This window comes from Bos grunniens, chromosome 28 (genome assembly GCF_055505025.1).
Source record: "Bos grunniens cultivar Pamir isolate PY7600 chromosome 28, Bosgru_T2T1.0, whole genome shotgun sequence".
NCBI classification, from domain to species: Eukaryota; Metazoa; Chordata; class Mammalia; order Artiodactyla; family Bovidae; genus Bos; species Bos grunniens.
In genome coordinates this window covers 21757098-21777243 of record NC_141192.1, presented here as the reverse complement: position 1 = coordinate 21777243, position 20146 = coordinate 21757098, and the positions used below count along the sequence as shown (strand labels likewise).

Below are 20146 nucleotides of genomic sequence, written 5' to 3'. Positions count from 1 at the left end.
TGAAAACATATTGGAAGTTGAAGGCAGGGCAATTAGATAGGAAAAAGAAAGTATCCAAATAGGAAAGAAAGAGTAAAATTAAACCTACTGAATTTATAGATGACACGATCTTGTAAACAGAAATTCTAAAGAGTCCATAAAACAAACTATTAGATATAATAAATGAATTTAGCACATGATCAACACAGAAAACAATCAGCTGTATTTCTACACATTAGCAATGAACTAAAACTAAGAAAACAATTCCAGTTACAGCAGCATCGAAAAAAAACAAAATAATTAGAAATAAATTTAACCACGGAAGCCTAAGACTTGTACACTGAAAACTACAAAATGTTGCTGAAAGAAATTAAAAGACCTAAATAACTGGAAAGATATCCCATGTCCATAGACTAGAAGACAATACTTCCCAAACTGATGTACAAATTCAATGTATTCTCTATTACAATCTCAATGGCTTTTTCTTTTTTTGCAGAAATGGAAAGCTAACTGTAAAATTCATACAGAATTGCAAAGGATTCCTAATAGTCAAAAGAATCTTGAATAGGAAGAACAAAGTAGGAAGACTCACACATTGCAATTTCAAAATCTACAAAGCTATAGTAAACAAGACAGTGTGGTACTGGCATAAGAACAGACATATACATCATCTGAATAAAATTGAGAGTCCAGAAATAAATCCATATAATGATGGACAATTAATTTTCAACAAGGATGCCATGACTATTCAATGGGGAAAGAATATTAGTCTCTTTAACAATGGTGAGACAACCAGGTATTAACATACAAAGAATGAAGTTGAACTCTTACCTCAAACAATAGTCAAATGAACTCATGATATATCAAAGACCTAAAAATAACAGCAAAAACTATAAAACTCTTCTAAGAAACTCAGGGAAATCTTCATGACCTTAAATCTGTCCATGGTTTCTTAGTTATAACACCGAAAAGCACAAGCACCAATATATGAAACAGACTGAGAAAAGACTTTACCAATATTTAAAACTTTTGATATCAAAGGATATTATCAAGAAAGTGAAGAGTTAATTCACATAGTGCAAGAGAATATTTGCAAATCATATATTTCTCAAAAATCTAGTATCCAGAATACATAAAAGAACTCTTAAAACTGTAACAATAAAAATCCAACTTAAAAATGACATTTTGCTAAAGAAGGTATACAAATGGCCAAGCAAATACATCATTAGTCAGCAGGGGATGCAAACTGAATCACAATGAAATATCACTTCAAACCCACTATAGTAAGAAGAAATAAATACATGCATAAAATACATTTTTAAATATATTTTTTTAAAAAAGGAAGTAGCAAATGTTCAAACTGGAATCCTCATATATTCCTAATGGAAATGTAAAATGGTTCAGCCATTGTGGAAGACAATTTGGTGGTTCCTCAAAAAGTCAAACAGAATTATCACATCACCTAACAATTCCACTCGTAAGTACAGATCCAAAATAACTGCAAACAATAACTTGCACAAGTTTTCATACTAGTACTATTCAAGAGTATTTCACCAAAAGAGGTAAACAACCCAAAATTCCATCAACTAACGAACGAATAAACGAATGGGGTACAGCTATACAACAGAGCATTATTCAGCTACAAAAAGGAATAAAGTACTGACACATGATACAAATGGATGAGCCTTGGAAACATTATCCTAAATGAGAGAAGTCAGATACCAAAGGCCATTTAACAGCAAATATCAAGAACAGACAAATCCATGGAAAAAGATAGTAAAGCAGTGATTGAGGCTGAAAGGATACGGGGAGAAACTGCTATGTCTACAAGTTTCATTTTGAGGTGATGAAATAGAACTAGATAGTGGTGAGGGTTGCAGAGCACTGTGAATGTACTAAATGCCCCCGAACTGTGTATTTAAAAAATTCTTCAGAGGAAGAACTTAGTTTTATAAATTTTACCTCATTAAAAAATAATATTAAATTAAAAAGAACAAACGGCCCTCTGATTTCCTCCCTCCTTCCTACACTGTCTCTGAGGCGTGAGTACACTCAGCATCCACAAGTGAACTTCTAAGTACCATTTTAAACTTAAAGAAGCCAGGGCCCTTAGAAGAAATGGCTAGTGTCAGGACTAGGGTATGGAAAACACAAAACCGCATGGAACATTTTCTGTACCAAATTGTATACCAAATTTAAAGAATAATGAAAGAAAAATGGGGACATGTCAAAAGTACACTAAGTAGGAGCCAGCTCCATTGGGCTCCTATTGTCCAAATCAAGATATAACTGAAAAGGTAAGAGAGATCCACTCCCTTGGGTTATTATTTCACTCTTCTTTCTTCTTCAAGATTCCAACACCCTTCCCCCTACTCTAACCTTCTAACAAACATGCCTCTCTCCTAGGGTATACTCAAGGGGCAAAAAACCTTGCAAAACAATTAGAACTACAGTTGACCCCTGAACATCTCAGGGGTTAGGAATGCTGATCCCCTGTGCACTTGAAAACTTGAGTATAATCTTCTAGCTGGTCCTTTATCTGCAGATTCAACCAACTGAGGATAGTGTAGAATCACAGTATATAGTTGTTTAAAAGAATCTGCATATAAGTGAAAAGACACAGTTCAAATCTCTATTGTTCCAGGGTCAACTGTTTTTATAGTTATCATAATATTGGTTGAAAGGTTGATATTGTTAGGCAGTAATGTACAAGTCTAGAACATTTTATCATACCAAGTACACCAGGTAGCAAGGAAATTACTTAAAAGAGTATTAGTGCTCAGACACTCAGTTGTGTCCAACTCTCTGTGACCTTATGGACTGCAGCAGACCACCAGACTTCTCTCTCCATGGGATTATTCCAGTGAGAATACTGGAGTGGGTTGCCACGCCCTCCTCCAGGGGATCTTCCCAACCTAGGGAGTGAACCCATGTCTCTTAACGTCTCCTACATTGGCACAAGAATTCTTTACCCCTAGTACCACCTGGGAAGCCTGAGTATTATTATCTAGGAAGCAGAGTATTAAGACTATATCAAAAGGACTCAGGTGCCAAGTGGAAGAGCTCTTCTGACAAAAATGGGATAATACCAATAAAGATAATAACTGCAATGGATTGAAGGGCTTCCCTGGTGGCTCAGCAGGAAAGAATCCACTGGAGATGCAAGAGATGTAGGCTCGATCCCTGGGTTGGGAAGATCTCCTGGAGTAGGGCATGGCAACCCACTCCAGTATTCTCGCTGGAGTAATACCACAGATAGAGAAGCCTGTCGGGCAATGATCTGTGGAGTTGCAAAGAGTTGGACACAACTCAAGCGACTGAGCACAGCATACAGCAATGGATTGAAAAACATCAAATATGTTTAATCCATGAATATATAATAATATTTGAAAACAAAATCAAAAAATGAACTGTCACCCCTGGTATGCTAATGAACAGATTCATTCTTGTGAAAAATAAGTAACTACAGAGACAGAATGTAAAAGATCTCATATGAACTGTATTACTAAGGATCAAATAGTAGATGAGGAAATTTCCTTACAAGTATTTAAGCTACAAAAATGAAAAAGAAATGTCAGAATTAAGAGTAGCATCATTTTGCAACCCCTAATAAATTTAGCCTAGGCACTGATCATCATGACTGCTAACATCACAAAGGACACTCTCCTGGAAGAAATGACTAAATAATATATTAAGGTTTTTAGAACAAATAGTACATAATTCAAATTTCTTTCAACTCAAGAGTTCTACAAACTGAACCACCCATTTCACTTACAGTTTCTAAATCAGGGGCCAGCAAACTTCTTCTGTAAAGGGGCAGATAGTAAATATTTTAGCTTTTGTTGGCCACAGGGGCTCTGTCATAACTACCCAACTCTGCCTCTGCCAGTTTTAGCTAGAAAGTGGAAGGCTGCTCAGTGGTACAGAATCTACCTGCTAATGCAGGAGATACAGGAGACGTGGGTTTGATCCCTGGGTTGGGAAGATTCCCTACAAAAGGAAATGGTAATCCACTCCAGTATTCTTGCCTGGAAAAACCCATGGGCAGAGGAGCCTGGTGGGCTACAGTCCATTGGGTTGCACAGAGTTGGACCTGACTTAGTGACTGAGTATGCACGCATAGCAGTGGAAAATAGGTAAGTGAGTAGGCATTGACTTTATGTGATGGGAAGAACTTAGATCATGAAATATCATTTGCTGCATAGTTATCTCTGCCCTATATGACACGGGAGAGAAATCAATGACCCCTAACGATAAATTGATTCTCCCCAGAATGAAAGTTAATCTGGTAGCTATTCAATCCTCAAATCTAACTCAGCAGAACAGTCAACATCATTTTTCAGGCTGACCATTCCTTAATTTCTTTTGCTAATTTGAAATGATAAGCATAATCTGTTTTAATGACTGTAAATCCAAAAGTTTATGATTTTTAAAATTGTAATAAAACAGATCTGTGAATGTTAGGAATCTAGTAAGTTAATGAGTTAAGCTGAAATATATAGGGGTGTGTGTGTATTTATTTACAAAAGTAATTTAGATGGCTGGACTTTTTACCTTATCAGAAAACCAAATGAGTCTGGAATCTTCGTAATACCTAAACATGCCATATTTAGGATCCAATAATTCCCTCATGATAAGCAAGAAAAATTCTTTGCGTACCCCTCCTGCATCAACAGCATCTTCTCCAACAAATATAACCTAAAAGAGGATAATGCAAACACTGAGTGTAAAGAAATGAAAAGTATATTCTGGAGACTCTATAATACATTATTTATTATGAATAAATGTTCAGCAATTAATAGCTATAATTTTGTTTAAGTATATTTTTATTAAGATTCAAAGATACTATAAAAATAAACAGGAAAACTTTAAACATATTTTCTGAATAAAAGTTCCAATTATACAACAGAAAATGTTAAATTACCTTGAGTGGCTTTTTGTAGTCTATATTTTTTGTTTTCCTAAGGACTTCCATTGCATCTCCTACAATATTTTCCCTACGTACCACTAGAATTAGGCAAGGGTTCACAGATTCAATCACTGGGAGAAAAAGAGAGGAGACATTCTGTCTGTGGGCCTGGTCAATAGCCATCTAGAAAACAAAAATTAAAAATTTAACAACAATGCTAGGAAGAAGCTACTATGACTGGATAAGCTAACCTCTACTTATTTATAGCTATCCACGGCCCATAGGATTGTGACGAGTTGAACATGACTTAGCAACTGAACAATAAAAAAAACAAATTACTGTATTATTGAATTCACATAGCACCTAACACAGTATTTAACACAGCATCAGAGCTTAAAAAACTATATTCTGAGAAAAAAACTATCCTTTTGAAATTTTTGTAGTAATGTATAACTGATGATACCATTAAATAAGCATGGAACTATAATAATAATGATAAACCTGAACACTGTTGTCTCTCAAAAAATAACTAGGATGGAAAGTGTGGAGAAAAAGAAAACTGCATTAAAACATACCTTTCCATAGAATAAGAAACAGCCTGGTCAACCAAAAGGTTTACAGAAAGTCATCTAGTAGATTGATCTCAATGTTACTGTTATTAGTCACTAAGTTCTGTCTGACTCTTCTGCAACCCCATGGACTATAGCCCACCTGGTCCCTCTCTGCATGGGATTCCGCAGGCAAGAATACTGCAGTGGGTTGCCATTTCCTTTTCTAAGGCATGTTCCCGACCCAGGACCCTGCGCTGCAGGTAGGTTCTTTACTGCTGAGCCACCAGGGAAGCTCCAAGTGATCACCTTTTGTGCTCACACTCCAAACATTTGGCTTTTACCAATTTAAAGCTTTTATTTTTGTTTTTTCCTGTGATTTTCTTTGTGTTCTTGTTCTAAAATGAAATATCGTACATCGAAAGCACCAAGTAATTGTTTTAACAAAGACTGCTGAAAAAACCCAGCAATCCAATTGTTAGTATAGAACCTTGCAAAAAATACTTATTTCTTCCATTGATGAGAACAGAAATAAGTGCAGCTCTAAAATTCCTCTTTGTATTATTTATTGTTTAAAACTATGGAAGAATTTAGAACATCAAATGCATTTATTTTAAAGGAATAAAAACTGCTAACAAAAGTAGGACGGGGGTAATTTTTAAAAGCATTTTTAGAATATTAAGTACCCAAGGTCTCATCTCGTCCTTTCTTAGTCCTCAGCTCTATAGTCTGATATTCTCTATCAGAGGAAAAAAACTCAAAACCTTTTTAATTTACAAGTTCAAAAGGTAAAAGTAAAACTATTGTATTCCTTCACATTCACAATGTAAACTAGTTTTTAAAATTCTCATTATAAAGGAAAAAACACTCAACATAAGTGGGGGGAGGAAAAGAGCAAAGAGGAGGAGACAACCAACCTCAAAACACCTTATTATTACTAAAACATTCTTCACAGAAATTTCACACCCTCCTCCCAACATGTGATCAAATGCCTCCTACTCTAACATCATCTCATCTTTACTCACTTTCATCTTCTACTAAGTACATAGGTAGGGAATACATAATACAGCAAGATTTGAAACAAACCAACATTTTATCAAGGAAACAAATCAAACTGTTTATAAAGGCTACATATTTCTGTGATGAAAGATTATACCATTTTAAAATATAAAATGATAAAAATCTAAATTCTATTTCCTTATATTCTATATAAATTATTCTATTTCCTTTTAAATATATTTAAGTATCCCTTATAAGAATGCACAATTTACATCCAATAGTCTTATAAGTACTAAAGATACTTTGGTAAAAGTACCTTTGCAAAAGACAAGACTACAAAGGTACAAAGTATCCCCAAAGACATTTCAAATATTTACTTTAAGAAAAAAACCACAGAAACAATTCTAAAACTACTCTCAAGTTAAACTAGTACTATACAACATTTTACCTGCATCTGTAAGACTGCATCTGTTTGTAACAGAGTAGTTTTTGCTTGGGCGTCAAATACAAATGGATATGTGCAGATTGTAACCGGGATATCTGCCAACTGGAAATAAAAAATTAGCTTATTAGTACAAACTGGTTTGTGACATATTTCTTATAAGTACTGTCATTTCTTGTGTAAAGTTGATCATATTCTTGGTTTATTTGCTTTGTGTCATTCAGGAATTATACTGATAATTAGATGAAGCACTGGAATAAAGAACCCTAATACCCAATTTTGGGAGAGAATTGTATACTTAGGAACCCATAAAATTGTAAATTACAGGTATCTTTTGCTTAACCTATATTAAACTAGAAGTTTCAGTGAACTAGATTGGAAATATATTCTAAATTTGGGGCTCCTCTGTTAAATACAGTACCCCGTTCTCATATGTTAGGGCTACTCTAGCAACTGAGGCCAATGATAAGCAACCTACTTATTCATATTTACTGCATGCCATAGGGTGCCAACATTATTGTGAGCCCCAAAATTTGTCATTCAACATACAAAATAAGCATGATTAGCACTATTATTTTCTGTCCACCTACAAAGCTGATCAATAATAGTTGATCTTTTATTACCATTATCAGATATTAGTCGCCTTATTATTTATCCTAGCAGATGAAATAGTGATTGACTGCAAAGTTTTTAATAGGCCAGAAAAATACAAAGAGCTATGAACTGCCAGTCACAGATCAGCTAGAGGATGTATTTCTACCATGTATCCAATAAAGCAAAATTTTTGTGCTACTTCTGACACAGAGTCCCTTCTCCTTATAAGGCTTCCAGTGAAGACTTAATACACCATGAAGCAACTCTCTTTAAGTTATTAGAAAGCTTTTTATATTAAATCTGAATCTGCATTTCTATGTATCACTTTGTTTTCTATTTCAGTCTTCATTCTGCCCCCGGAGGGAAGTTTATATGGTTTAGATACTTCATGCTGCCATATTCTCCCTAAGTTGTCTTTTTTCCACACTAAATATGCCCAGTTTTTCCAACCACCCTGAAAAATAATATGGTTTCCAACTCTACTTCATCCCAACTGCCATCTTTTAAATATATTTCAATTTGTCCAGGCCTCTTTTAACTATGGCTATCAAAAACAATGAAATAATTCAATAGTGCCTAATCCGTATAGAACACAAGATTATCAATTCATTGTTCTCAACATGTAAGACAACATGCTGAGTTATATTAATCCTTAAGTAAATTGTCATTCTTGGCTATTTTTCATATGACAATTTTACCCTCCACTCTGTATTTGTCACTAACCAGCTATTGATGACTTTTCTAGTCTTTTTACTACTCTGAAACTAGAAGACTGAGACAATTTCTAAAGTCCTCATCGGCCCCAGCACTCTTTGATTTCATAATTTTATATGCTGCTTCTATTTGAGGGTGAGGAAGCAAACAACGCTGGGCCTATAATTTGAAACTAATTCTAAATATGTCACTGATTCAAGTGCTGGGAAAAAAAGCAAAGTAAACAACAAAACCTAATGTCTATAATAGAAGTATAATACAAAATTCCCAAGTGTTAAAAAAAAAGGTGATTCAGGATTGCTGATTATGTAAGCCAAAATGCTAGAACCTTGAAAGTTTATTCAATATGACCATGTTGAATATCAATTATTAGTTTAAAAACTGAAGATAATTCCACTTCTCTAACATAAAATATTTTCTGCCTTCTGTGTAAGCCTTTGTTAAATTTTACAAGTTTGCTTTTTTTGTATTCTGAGGACACTATAAATTTTATTCTGAAAGACTTTAAGAGGATAGGAAATATTTTAAAACATTGTTGAAAGGCATCATATAGGTGTAATGTTAACTAAAGAAAAAAGGGTCTAATTTTCTTCAGAAAATTCCTCTGAAATGTTATATAGGGCAAGTTCTATACACTCATTCATATATATATATATATATATATATAAAAATATATATACGTTTTACAGTCACAAAAAAGAGGAAGCTTGGGATCTCCAATCACTTAGGACAACACAGAGTGTATCTTACTCTGAACAGGAGACTTTATTACACCAAACTTACCTCAGTTAATCCATGGTTGACATCCTAAGACGGCAGTGCAGAATGTAACAGTAATGAGGAAAGAGCAATGTTAGTGTCCAAATTTAACCATTTCTATTCAAAGTAGCATTTCATTTATTCTGCTACAGTAGAATATTGAATTAATGAAGTAGACCAAAATACATCTACAACAAAACTTACCCTTTCTACATATACCTTATATATCTAAAAATGTAGTAAGAGCTTTTTTCAGATATCTTGTGATCAGAAAATCACTGAGGCTTGAACATAATGAAATTTGGTTTCAGCAAGTAAGTACGTCATTTGCAGAATTTAAGCAGAACAGAAAAACTAATCTTACAACTAATTCGGTCTTGAAGAAATAATTTTATGGCCCAATTTCTCCACTTGGAAAATGGGAGAAAATATTCCTCAAAGACTTGGTTAATCTTGACAAAATGTTTGAAAAGTGTTTAGTAGATTAAAGAGCTACACGGAGAAAATAAGCCATAAGTTGTTATTCATCAGAAATAACCAGTGAAATGCAGGTATCTAAATACTAAGGATTCTTTAACATTAAATTAGCTTAAAATAGGAAGTACAAGACAGGGCATAGAGGTTGCTAAGTAGAAACAAGAAATGAAACGAGAGAGATATTCATGAAGGGTATAATAACGAAAATTATAATGAAAGCTTACCACTGCATTGACCAGAAATGTACAACACTTTCTTGAAAAAAGCTTTTGTGTATGTTTAGAGTGCAGACTCAAATAAAGGGTTAAAATCTCCAAAAGTATGTTACTAAATTTGCAGATGGTACCTTGTACAGTGAGGAGTTAATCTTACCCAAAGAGATCCTCTCCCAGTAGTCTGATTTTGCTCTGGAAGACAATCTATAGGACTTTTGAATTTCATACCTCAACAGGAGTATTACTGGTTGCCTGGAGACTCTGGGATATGTGGTTATCAGTTCTTACTGCAGAAGGGTTGGCAACTAAAGGCCAGCCATATAGGCAGTACATGATGGAGCCTCAATAAAAACTCTGGGCACCAAGGTTCTAGTGAGCTGCCTTGGTTGGCAATACTCTGTATCACAAACAGATGCTAGGAAAGTAACTTGTCCATGATCCTCAGGGAGAGGAAGACTAAAGTTCAGTCTTTAGTACCTTTGCCAGACTCTACCCTACGCACTTTTCCCCTTGGCTGATTTTAATCTGAACTCTCTCCTTATAATAAACTGTAAATGTCAATGTAATAGTTTCCAATTAGTTCTGTGAAGTTTTGTAGCAAATTATTGAACCTGAGAATGGTTCCAGGAATCTTCCAACCTCACAACTGGTATCAGAAGTGAGGGCAGTCTTTGTGAACTGTTCCCTCTAACTCTGCAGTTGGCTACATTCTTGCATATGCCTCAAGGGGTATCACTGGAAGCTTTAATATATTAGCAAACATTTAGGGTTTATTCACTATATTGTGCCAAATAAAGCCAAGACAGTATAAACATAAGTAAATATGACTTTAACTTCCTATTCTGAGAAAGATAAACATTTATAATTGTTTCTTTAATTTAAAAAACTCTGAGTACCAAATTATCACTACATATGCATCCCAGTGGCAGTACTAGCAGATATATTATAGAAGCTGTTCTGCAGAAAAAGCCATTTAGATTACACTCAGTTTAATTTAAAGCAATTTAACAGGAACACCTGAAATACTTATATAGTACTAAATGTATCTTGTGGGATGTTTTTAAAGTCCTACTACAACTAAGAAAGTGTGAGTAAGAAACACCTTTCCACATTTTTCTGATTACCTATGGCCAATCTGATAACTATGTTTCATACCTGGTATCATGGAAGATGGATTTTACTATTAATAATGAAACACTAACCTATATGTACTTTGTTGCTACACGTAAATAGAGAAAAATGCTAGGCATAACATTTTGCATTGGGAAGACTGTCAGAATTTACAGTGCAACTAAACCATAAGTCTGATTGTAGAGAGAGATGTAAGCTAGAAGAAATATGAAAAAATAATGGGATGTGGATAACTTGGGAAAAGAAGAGAGATTATAAGACACCAAGCAAAATGATTTACCTAGGGAAGAAGCATCAAAGGAAAAACCAGATTAAGATCACTATTAGAAATTTCAATTTAAGTGTTAAGAAACCTAAGACAAAAGCTTAAACATTGAAAACAAAGTAAATACATACAAAAAGCAAGGGTAAACTCCTCTGGGAAATGTCAGGATTGCAAAGTAGTTACTGTATTAGTTTCGAGTCTAACTGAGCCATAGTAGTGTTTCCAAGGGAAATTTAAAAGAAAAACTAAGTGGTGGTAGTGGTGGGGTGGGGCAGGGGGGTGGTATGCGGACAGGATACTAGCAAAATATGTGTGGTCAACTAAAGGTCCATTGCTGAAAATCCATCGTATCATTTAACCCACAGTCTACTCTTGGCTCCAAATCCACATACCCAAGCACTATCTGTTGGCTGTTTGTCCACTGGGGCCCCTGAAATTAGGTCAAAGTATGCTTAATTTTAGTTACCCAATGTCCTAGAAACCCGAGTGAGAAAGGCATGAAGGAATGTTCAAAAGCCAGGGTCTCATTGTCTGAAGCAAACTTCATTAAGGCTGCTTTAAACATCAATAGTGAATGATAATTTACTTAGTTTTAGACAAAAAAAGATGCAATTCCTTGGTACGTTTTAGTTTCAACATATTACTTATGGCAAAACACTGTATCATTGCTGGTGGCATCATTATTTAAGGGTGAAACACAGAATAAGTATAAACAGAGGATACTGAAGTTACTGAAGTAATTCAAATAAATATGAAGTATTGGTGACTAGACAGAAGTATAAAAGATACTTCTAAAACATGAAGAAAATGAAAAATATACAAACATAACTTGGTAATTCAAGGCATAAGGAATCAGTCCAAGAATCCACAAAATATTAATGCCATTAAAGATTACAAGGGGGCTTAAAAAGCAAATGACAACATTCTGGGAAATATTATAACTACAAGGTTTATAATGCAAGGATTAAACGTATCACAAATATTAAAGCATGCAAATATACTTTAATTTCTTCATTTCATTAAATGAGGAAGAAGCTCAAACCCAGGAAGTACCAGCTGGTCTTCCCAGGTGTTACATCAGGCTATCTTCCTGGTTTGCTGGTGACCATGTCATGTCATTAGCTCAGCATTGTCCATAGTTAAAGTATAAAACCTTAACTCCACAGAACAAATACAGTAATGACTTATAAACATGGCAAAATTAATACTGAAATAAAAGTTATGAATTAAAAATGTATAAAGTATAATATTAAAGACTAAAAATTTTACCAGTTTATCAAATATATTTAATTAGTACTTACTTGTATCTGACACAGACATACACAGTTCTTGAAATAAATGAATATACACTTTTAAAAATGCTTAACTTGATTCAATTATAACAGGCAAAGACTTAGCATAGACCTTTCTATACATTCACCAATTTTTACTAGACATATATTGATATTGTACAGTAACAAAAAGGATAAGAAAGGGAAGAAAAAGCAGCAAAAAGATTAGTTGTAACCACTAAAGTATTTTTGTCTTTTGACTATGCCTCACAGCTTACGGGAACCTAGTTCGATCAGGGATCGAACCCAGCCCTTGGCAGTGAAAACCCGAACCACTGGACCACTAGGGAATTTCCCACTAAAGTATTTTTAGAAACAATTTTAGAGCAAAGTTAAAAGAAGTAAGCAAATAAACTAAGAATAGTATCTAGAAAGGGGGGGGGGGGACATCAAATAGCAGAAGATAAAGAGAAAACTCACATACCCTTTTATTTTGCCAAGAAACTATTTACTGTAGAGGGAGAAAAAGAGATAAAAAGCAAAAGGAATCCAACTGAAAAAAAGTTTCATATCCTAATATCAGAGTCTGGAAAAACAAAACAGAGAAGCTTATATATTAATAGTAAGTGGCGGGAGTAGGAGATCAAGCAAAAACTTCACGGAAATGTGTAGAGGGAAACAGATGAAAGAGGATGGGAAAATAAGAGAGGATGAGGTGAAAAGTTAGTCTCAGCCATACAAAAGGACATTATAAGGGGTGCAAAAAATTCACAGAATTAGTTTTTAATGTTTAGAGACAAGGAAAGCATATACCTGATGCATTCTTAAAAGTATATACCAAATGGGTTTTTTTTGTTCTAGTTCTATTGAATTATAAATGACATATAGCTCTGTGTTAGTTTAAGGTTTATATACCTGATGGATGCTTAAAATACTTGACTGGGAAAGAAAATCTGAGAAAAAAAATCTCAACAGACTAGAGCATAAAGAGAAATATAATAAAAGCAATATAATAAAAGTGAAATAATCTTGTTGCAGTGTTTAGAACAAGGTGAAGTTTCACATACATATGTGTATATATTTTGTCTCTCTGGTGGCTCAGACGATAAGGAATCTGTTTGCAATGAACGAGACCTGGGTTCAATCTCTGCAACCGACTCCAGTATTCTTGCCTGGAGAATCCCATGAACAGAGGAGCCTGGGAGGCTACAGTTCATGGGGTTGCAAAGAGTCAGACATGACTGAGCAACTAAGCACAGCACAGCACAGTGCATATATTTACATATATAAAATACATGTATATATAAAATTTATAGACATATTTTTTATAATTCATAGTAACTATGTTCTATCAAGGAATATTTTAAACTTTCACACCAAAGGAATGGAATTATTTCAAGATCATAATTCTTGTTCAATAATGTTATACATATGTATGTTGTATAAAGTACATATATATGTGTATATATCTGTTGGTTATATAAATACACATACACATATCTGTATCATCACAAAATAACTTGGATCTTTAGGATAGACTCTTTAAAACTTTACTAGCTTTACTTACAAGGCCCACATGATGTTCAACCTAGTGTCAACACTAGTAATGCAAGTATGAATTTTATTGAACAGTCTCAGGGAAAAAAAGCCTTTAGTGTTATATGTAAATGTGAAAGTGGTTTGAATTCTCCCACAGAATGCTCCTTCAGATATCACAATATAATTAATAAACTACTTGAGTTATTTAAAGACCTTCAAAGTAAATTGTCAGCCTTCTATTTCCAGAAGATCAGAAGAACCCAAATCATGGGTTCTAGATTCTGATTTCTAAGATATGATATTAAATCCACTGTGCCAATTAAAGAACAAGTTTCCACTGCCACAACCACATATTCAATACCAGTCTGTCTATAAATGGAGAAAAAGGAAAATCATGTGGTTGAAAGAGGAGAGTAACAGCAATTCTCAAGTATAGCAACTTGGAAAATCTTGAAATAAGATGGTCCTCTACTGTCTCCCTCTTACCAGAAAACAGTGGCATTGAAAGAGTTCCTAAGGAAATTCAATTTGATATCATCACAGTTATACACAAAGAGAAGTTTGGATATAAGCCTGTAAGGTTTAAAAGCAAACATTCAAACCACAGCTTTACCACAAAGCACAAGATTATTGCTACCTTAAAGGTTCTATTAGACTGGCATTTTCTCTTAACCTGTTCAGAACTGTTTTATAACCTACACACTAGGCAAAAATTCAGATGTCAAAGGACATCAGACCTAATTCACAGTGACCCAAGAGGATATAACTCTCCAGGAGAGAGTGAAATGCTTAGTGAAGTAAGTCAGACAGAAATACAAATACTGTATGATATATGTTATATGTGCAATCTAAAAAACAGTACAACTGAATCTGTGTACAAAACAGAAAGAGATTCATATAGAAAACAAACTTATAGTTACCAAAGGGGAGGGAGTAGGAGGAACGAATTAGGAGTAGGGGATTATAGCTATAAATAACTACATAAAATAGATAAGCAACAAGGATTTATTATATACCACAAGGAATTAGATTTAATAAAAAAGAAAAACACAAAAAATGTTGAGATGATATAGGAACCTAAGTGCTCTTATGTTACACTCCTCTATTAGCATAATCAGGTTGTGAGCGGAGATTCCTGATCAAGACAACATAATCATCCTCCATACTAAAATAATAACCTCATTTTAAAATTTGTAGTGTTATAATTAATTTACAAATGTGTTATGGCTTTAGAATTCTTTTAAAAGCTAAGAACCAGGAGCTTAGAACTAGTTTAGTATTTGTATACATTTAAATAAGATGGTCATAAACAGGGTAAGTGAACATTAAGCTTCTTAAAGGAATTGTTTTATTTTAAAAGGAGTCTATGTATTAATGCAGTCTCAAAAACACTGCTCAACCAAGGTTACCGAGGTGGTATGTCAGAGTTTACATGCAAATTCTTAGAATGAAAAAAAAAAGTTTACTGTCTGAATCATCAGTGTCCCTCATGGTAAATAATTTTAATTCCTTTTACAATAAATACTTATTAAACCTGAAATCTGCATTCACTCAAAGATAAAATATGACACTTCAAACAAGTCTTGCAGAGGGAAAATTAATAACCTCAAGAAATATGGTTTTTCTCCTGTCGTAGGAGTTCTCTGGAGGAAGAATGTGAAAAGCTTTATCTAGATGAGAGTTTTAGTTAAAACAGGGAAGGAAAAAGGAAATATTTATTCAAAGCTTTCCAGAAGTCAAGGATTTTCTTTTTAAAAAAACTGCTGTCCCTTGACTCCAGCTATAGCTCTACTTTTCTTACCCCCTCCTCTCAAGTGCAGAACTCTGTCAAAGTACTGCCTATGAATGCTGTTCCCTATTCCTCACCCCTAAATTTCTCTTATGCATAACTTACCCTAGACTGGCATTATCAAGGTTACCAGTGACCTTCATGAAACCAAATTCACTGCTCAATCCCATGGTTTTATCGTGTTTCTCAACAGCATTCAATACAGATTTCTGCTTCCCTTTTCCAGTTTCCACAACACTACTTTAGTTTTCCTTCTACCTTTCATCTCATTTGTTGTCCTTTCCTCATTTCATATCCATCAATAATTCTTGTCCCTTTTACATCCAGAGGTACTCAAGACCATTTATTTCCTCCTTTCATTATACAACTACCAACCATGGCCAAACTCATCATTTTCTCTCCCCTAACCTACTAAAACTATCTTCTAACTAGTCTCCCTTTAAATTTTTGTTCCATCCCCCTCATTCCAACCTCCACACAGCTGACAGGGTAGTTATTTCAAAATATAAACTACACTGTACAATATTCACCTTAGGTTCACCAGCATTCCAACAGCTAACCATAACACTTCAGATAAAATCTGTATTTCTGATCTTAACCTACTAAACTTTCCATGATCTGGCACCTGCACGTTTCTCTGATTGTTTCTCAGAACTCTCCCCATTCCCTTATTTTTAGCCATGTGTGTGCTCAGTCTCTCAGTTATGTACAACATTTTGCAACCCCAGGGACTGTAGCCTGCCAGGCTCTTCTGTCCATGGGATTTCCCAGGCAAGAACACTGGAGTGGGTTACCATTTCTTACTCCAGGGACCTTCCCAACCCCGAGATCAAACCAGTGTCTCTTTTGTCTCTTGCATTGGTAGGTGGAGTCCTTACCACTGCGCCACCTTGGAAGCCCATTTTATACTGGCCTTTTTCTATCCTTCAAACATATCAAACTTGTTCTCACCTAAGGTCTTTTACTAGATACTCATTTTTCCTGAAATTTTCCTTGCACTGATCTTACATGGCTGCTTTTTCTCATTTAGATAACAGATAATACTTCATTAGAAAAGACTCTTCTGATTACCCAACTGCAAGAAAGCATCCAGTCTTTACTACCTTCTCTTATTTTCATCCTCTATATAGTGTACATTATTAGTTTTTATGGCAGGGGAAGAGGGGTGCACATTACCTGATTACTATTCATCTTGCCTACTAGATTATAAGTTTCATGAGAACAGGCCTTATCCATCTGGTTCAGCACTGTATTTCTAATACCTAAATAAGTGCTTGTCACATGTGTTTTCAGTTGCTCAGTCGTGTCTGACTCTTCTCGGCCTGTCAGACTCCTCTGTTCATGGAATTTTCCAGGAAAGAAGCATGGATTGGGGGTGCCATTTCTTACACCAGGGGATCTTCCCAACTCAGGGGCTGAACCCTCGTCTCTTGCACCTTCTGCACTGGCACGTGGATTCTTTTACACTAGCACCACCTCGGAAGCCTGTCTGTTACACAGGAGATTCTTACTAAGTATTTGCTGAATAAGCAAATGGATAGACGTAAATCTGTAGGATGGTTGTAAACCTGACTGAGCCTCCTAGTGATTCTGGGGAAAATAATCGACAAGTCTGTCCCAATGAAGATCTAAGTACCTAGGAAGTCTTTGCTAGGTTCTAGAAAGTGTTCAAGATGTTCTGGAAGTAACCTTATTCCTATAGGGAAGAGTACCCTAAAAAGAGCATACAGTAAACTGCACTGCTATTCAAAAACTACTGTACTTTCTAAGGGCCTACAAGACATATATGAGACACTATAAAAAGTACAGGTGAATAAATTGACAGAGTGCCTATTCACAAAGAGCTTGCAGTTGGTACCTAGCAACCAACGAAAGGCCTTGCTAGAATTCAGTTCAGTTCAGTCCTCAGTCACGTCTGACTCTCTGCGACCCCATGGACTGCAGCATGCCAGGCTTCCCTGTTTATCACCAACTCCTGGAGTTTACTCCAACTCATGTCCATTGAGTCAGTGATGACATCCAACCATCTCATCTCTGTCCCCTTCTCCTCCTGCCTTCAATCTTTCCCAGCATCAGGTTCTTTTCTGATGAGTCAGTTCTTAAATCCGGTGGCCAAAGTATTAGAGCTTTAGCATCAGTCCTTCCAATGAATATTCAAGACAGATTTCTTTTAGGATTGACTGGTTTGATCTCCTTGTAGTGCAAAGGACTCTCAAGAGTTTTCTCCAAAACCATAGTTCAAAAGCATCAATTCTTTGGTGCACAACCTTCTTTATGGTCCAATTCTCATACCCATACATGACTACTGAAAAAACCATAGCTTTGACTAGACAGACCTTTGTCAGCAAAGTAATGTCTCTGCTTTTTAATATGCTCTCTAGGTTGGTCATAGCTTTTCTCCCAAGGAGCATGCATTTTTTAATTTCATGGCTGCAGTCACCATCTGCAGTGATTTTGGAGGCCAAGAAAAGTCTGCCACTGTTCCCACTGTTTCCCCATCTACTTGTCATGAAATCTTGGGACCAGATGCCATGATCTTTGCTTTTTTAATGTTGAGTTTTAAGTCAGCTTTTTCACTCTCCTCTTTCACTTTCACATCAGGTGGCCAAAGTATTAGAGCTTTAGCATCAGTCCTTTCAGTAAATATTCAGGACTGATTTCTTTTAGGATTGACTGGTTTGATCTTCTTGCAGTCTAAAGGACTCTGAATAGTCTTCTCCAACACCACAGTTCAAAAGCATCAGTTCTTTGGTGCTCAGCCTTCTTTACAGTCCAACTCTCACATCCATACCTGACTACTGAAAAAAAACCATAGCTTTGACTAGACGGACCTTTGTCGAACCTTTGCTTCTTGACCTGCACACAGGTTTTGCAGGAGGCAGATAAGGTGATCTGCTATTCCCATCTCTTGAAGAATTTTCCAGTTTGTTGTGAGCCACACTAATGAGGCTCTTTAGTTCCTCTCAGCTTTCTGCCATAAGGGTGGTGTCATTTGCATATCTGAGGTTACTGATATTTCTCCTCGCAATCTTGATTCCAACTTATGCTTCATCCTGTCCAGCATTTCACATGATGTTCTCTGCATATAAGTTAAATAGGCAGGGTGACAATATACAGCCTTGATGTACTCCTTTCTCAGTTTGGAACCTGTCCATTGTTCCGTGTCTGATTCTAATTGTAGCTTCTTGACCTGCATACAGGTTTTGCAGGAGGTAGGTAAGGTGGTCTGCTATTCCCATCACTTGAAGGATTTTCCAGTTTGTTGTGATCCACACAGTCAAAAGGCTTTAGCATAGTCAATGAACCAGAAGGAGATGTTTTTCTGGAATTTTCTTGCTTTTTCAATGTTACAACGGATGTTGGCAATTTGATCTCTGATTCCTCTGCCTTTTCTAAATCCAGCTTGAACATTTGGAATTTCTCAGTTCATGTACTATTGAAGCCTGGCTTGGAGAATTTTGAGCATTACTTTGCTAGTGTATGAGATGAGTGTAATTGTGCAGTAGTTTGAACATTCTTTGGCATTGCCTTTCTTTGGGATTGGAATGAAAACTGACCTTTTCCAGTCCAGTGGCCACTGCTGAGTTTTCCAAATTTTTGGCATATTGAATGCAGCACTTTCACAGAAGCATCTTTTAGGATTTGAAATAGCTCAACTGGAATTCAATCACCTCCACTAGCTTTGTTTGTAGTGATGCTTCCTAAGGCCCACTTGACTTTGTACTTCAGGATGTCTGGCTCTAGGTGAGGGATCACACCCTTGTGGTTATCTGGGTCATGAAGATGACCTTTTTTGTATATTCTTCTGTGTATTCTTGCCACCTCTTCTTAACATCTTCTGCTTCTGTTAGGTCCATACCATTTCTGTCCTTAACTGTGCCCATCTTTGCATGAAATGTTCCCTTGAAGAGATCTCTAGCCTTTCTCATTTTACTGTTTTCCTCTATTCCTCTGCACTGATCACTTAGGAAGGCTTTCTTATCTCTCCGTGCTTTTCTTTGGAACTCTGCATTCCGACGTGCATATCTTTTCTTTTCTCCTTTACCTTTAGCTTCTCTTCTTTTTTCAGCTATTTGTAAGGCCCTCTCAGACTACCATTTTGCCTTTAGCATTTCTTTTTCTTGGTGATGGTTCTGATCACTGCCTCCTGTGTAATTTATGTACATCCGTCTTGTACATCTATTATGTACGTAGTTCTTCAGGTATTCTATCAGATCTAATCCCTTGAATCTATTTGTCACTTCCATTGTATAATCATAAAGGGTTTAATTTAGGTCATACCTGAATGGTCTAGTGGTTTTCCCTACTTTCTCCTATGTAAGTCTGAAGTTTGCAGTAAGGAGTTCATGATCTGAGCCACAGTTAGCTCCTGGTCTTGTTTTTGCTGACTGTTTAGAGCTTCTCCATCTTCGAATGCAAAGAATATAATCAATCTGATTTCGGTACTGACCATCTGGTGATGTGCTTGTATATTCTCTTGTGTTGTTGGAAGAGGGTGTTTGCTACGACCAGTGC

General features: G+C 35.6%; 1 protein-coding gene across 14 annotated transcripts in view; it reads right to left on the bottom strand.

Moving 5' to 3' along the window:
* The window catches only part of HERC4 (HECT and RLD domain containing E3 ubiquitin protein ligase 4), a 127422-nt gene that overhangs the window by 16351 nt on the left and 90925 nt on the right, over positions 1–20146 (bottom strand). For 8 of the 14 annotated variants that reach the window (XR_015157114.1, XR_015157116.1, XR_015157118.1 and 5 more), the window contains 4 exons: positions 8969–8992; positions 6884–6982; positions 4904–5071; positions 4534–4677 (listed from right to left, as the gene is read on the bottom strand). Coding sequence is in view for 8 of the 14 variants with exons in the window: in XM_086382768.1 (XP_086238894.1) it covers positions 4534–4677; positions 4904–5071; positions 6884–6982; positions 8969–8992 (435 nt within the window). In the remaining 6 variants the exon portion in view is untranslated. The remainder of the gene's footprint in view (positions 1–4533; positions 4678–4903; positions 5072–6883; positions 6983–8968; positions 8993–20146) is intronic. The other 6 variants (XR_015157115.1, XR_015157117.1, XR_015157119.1 and 3 more) reach the window with 1 other exon arrangement.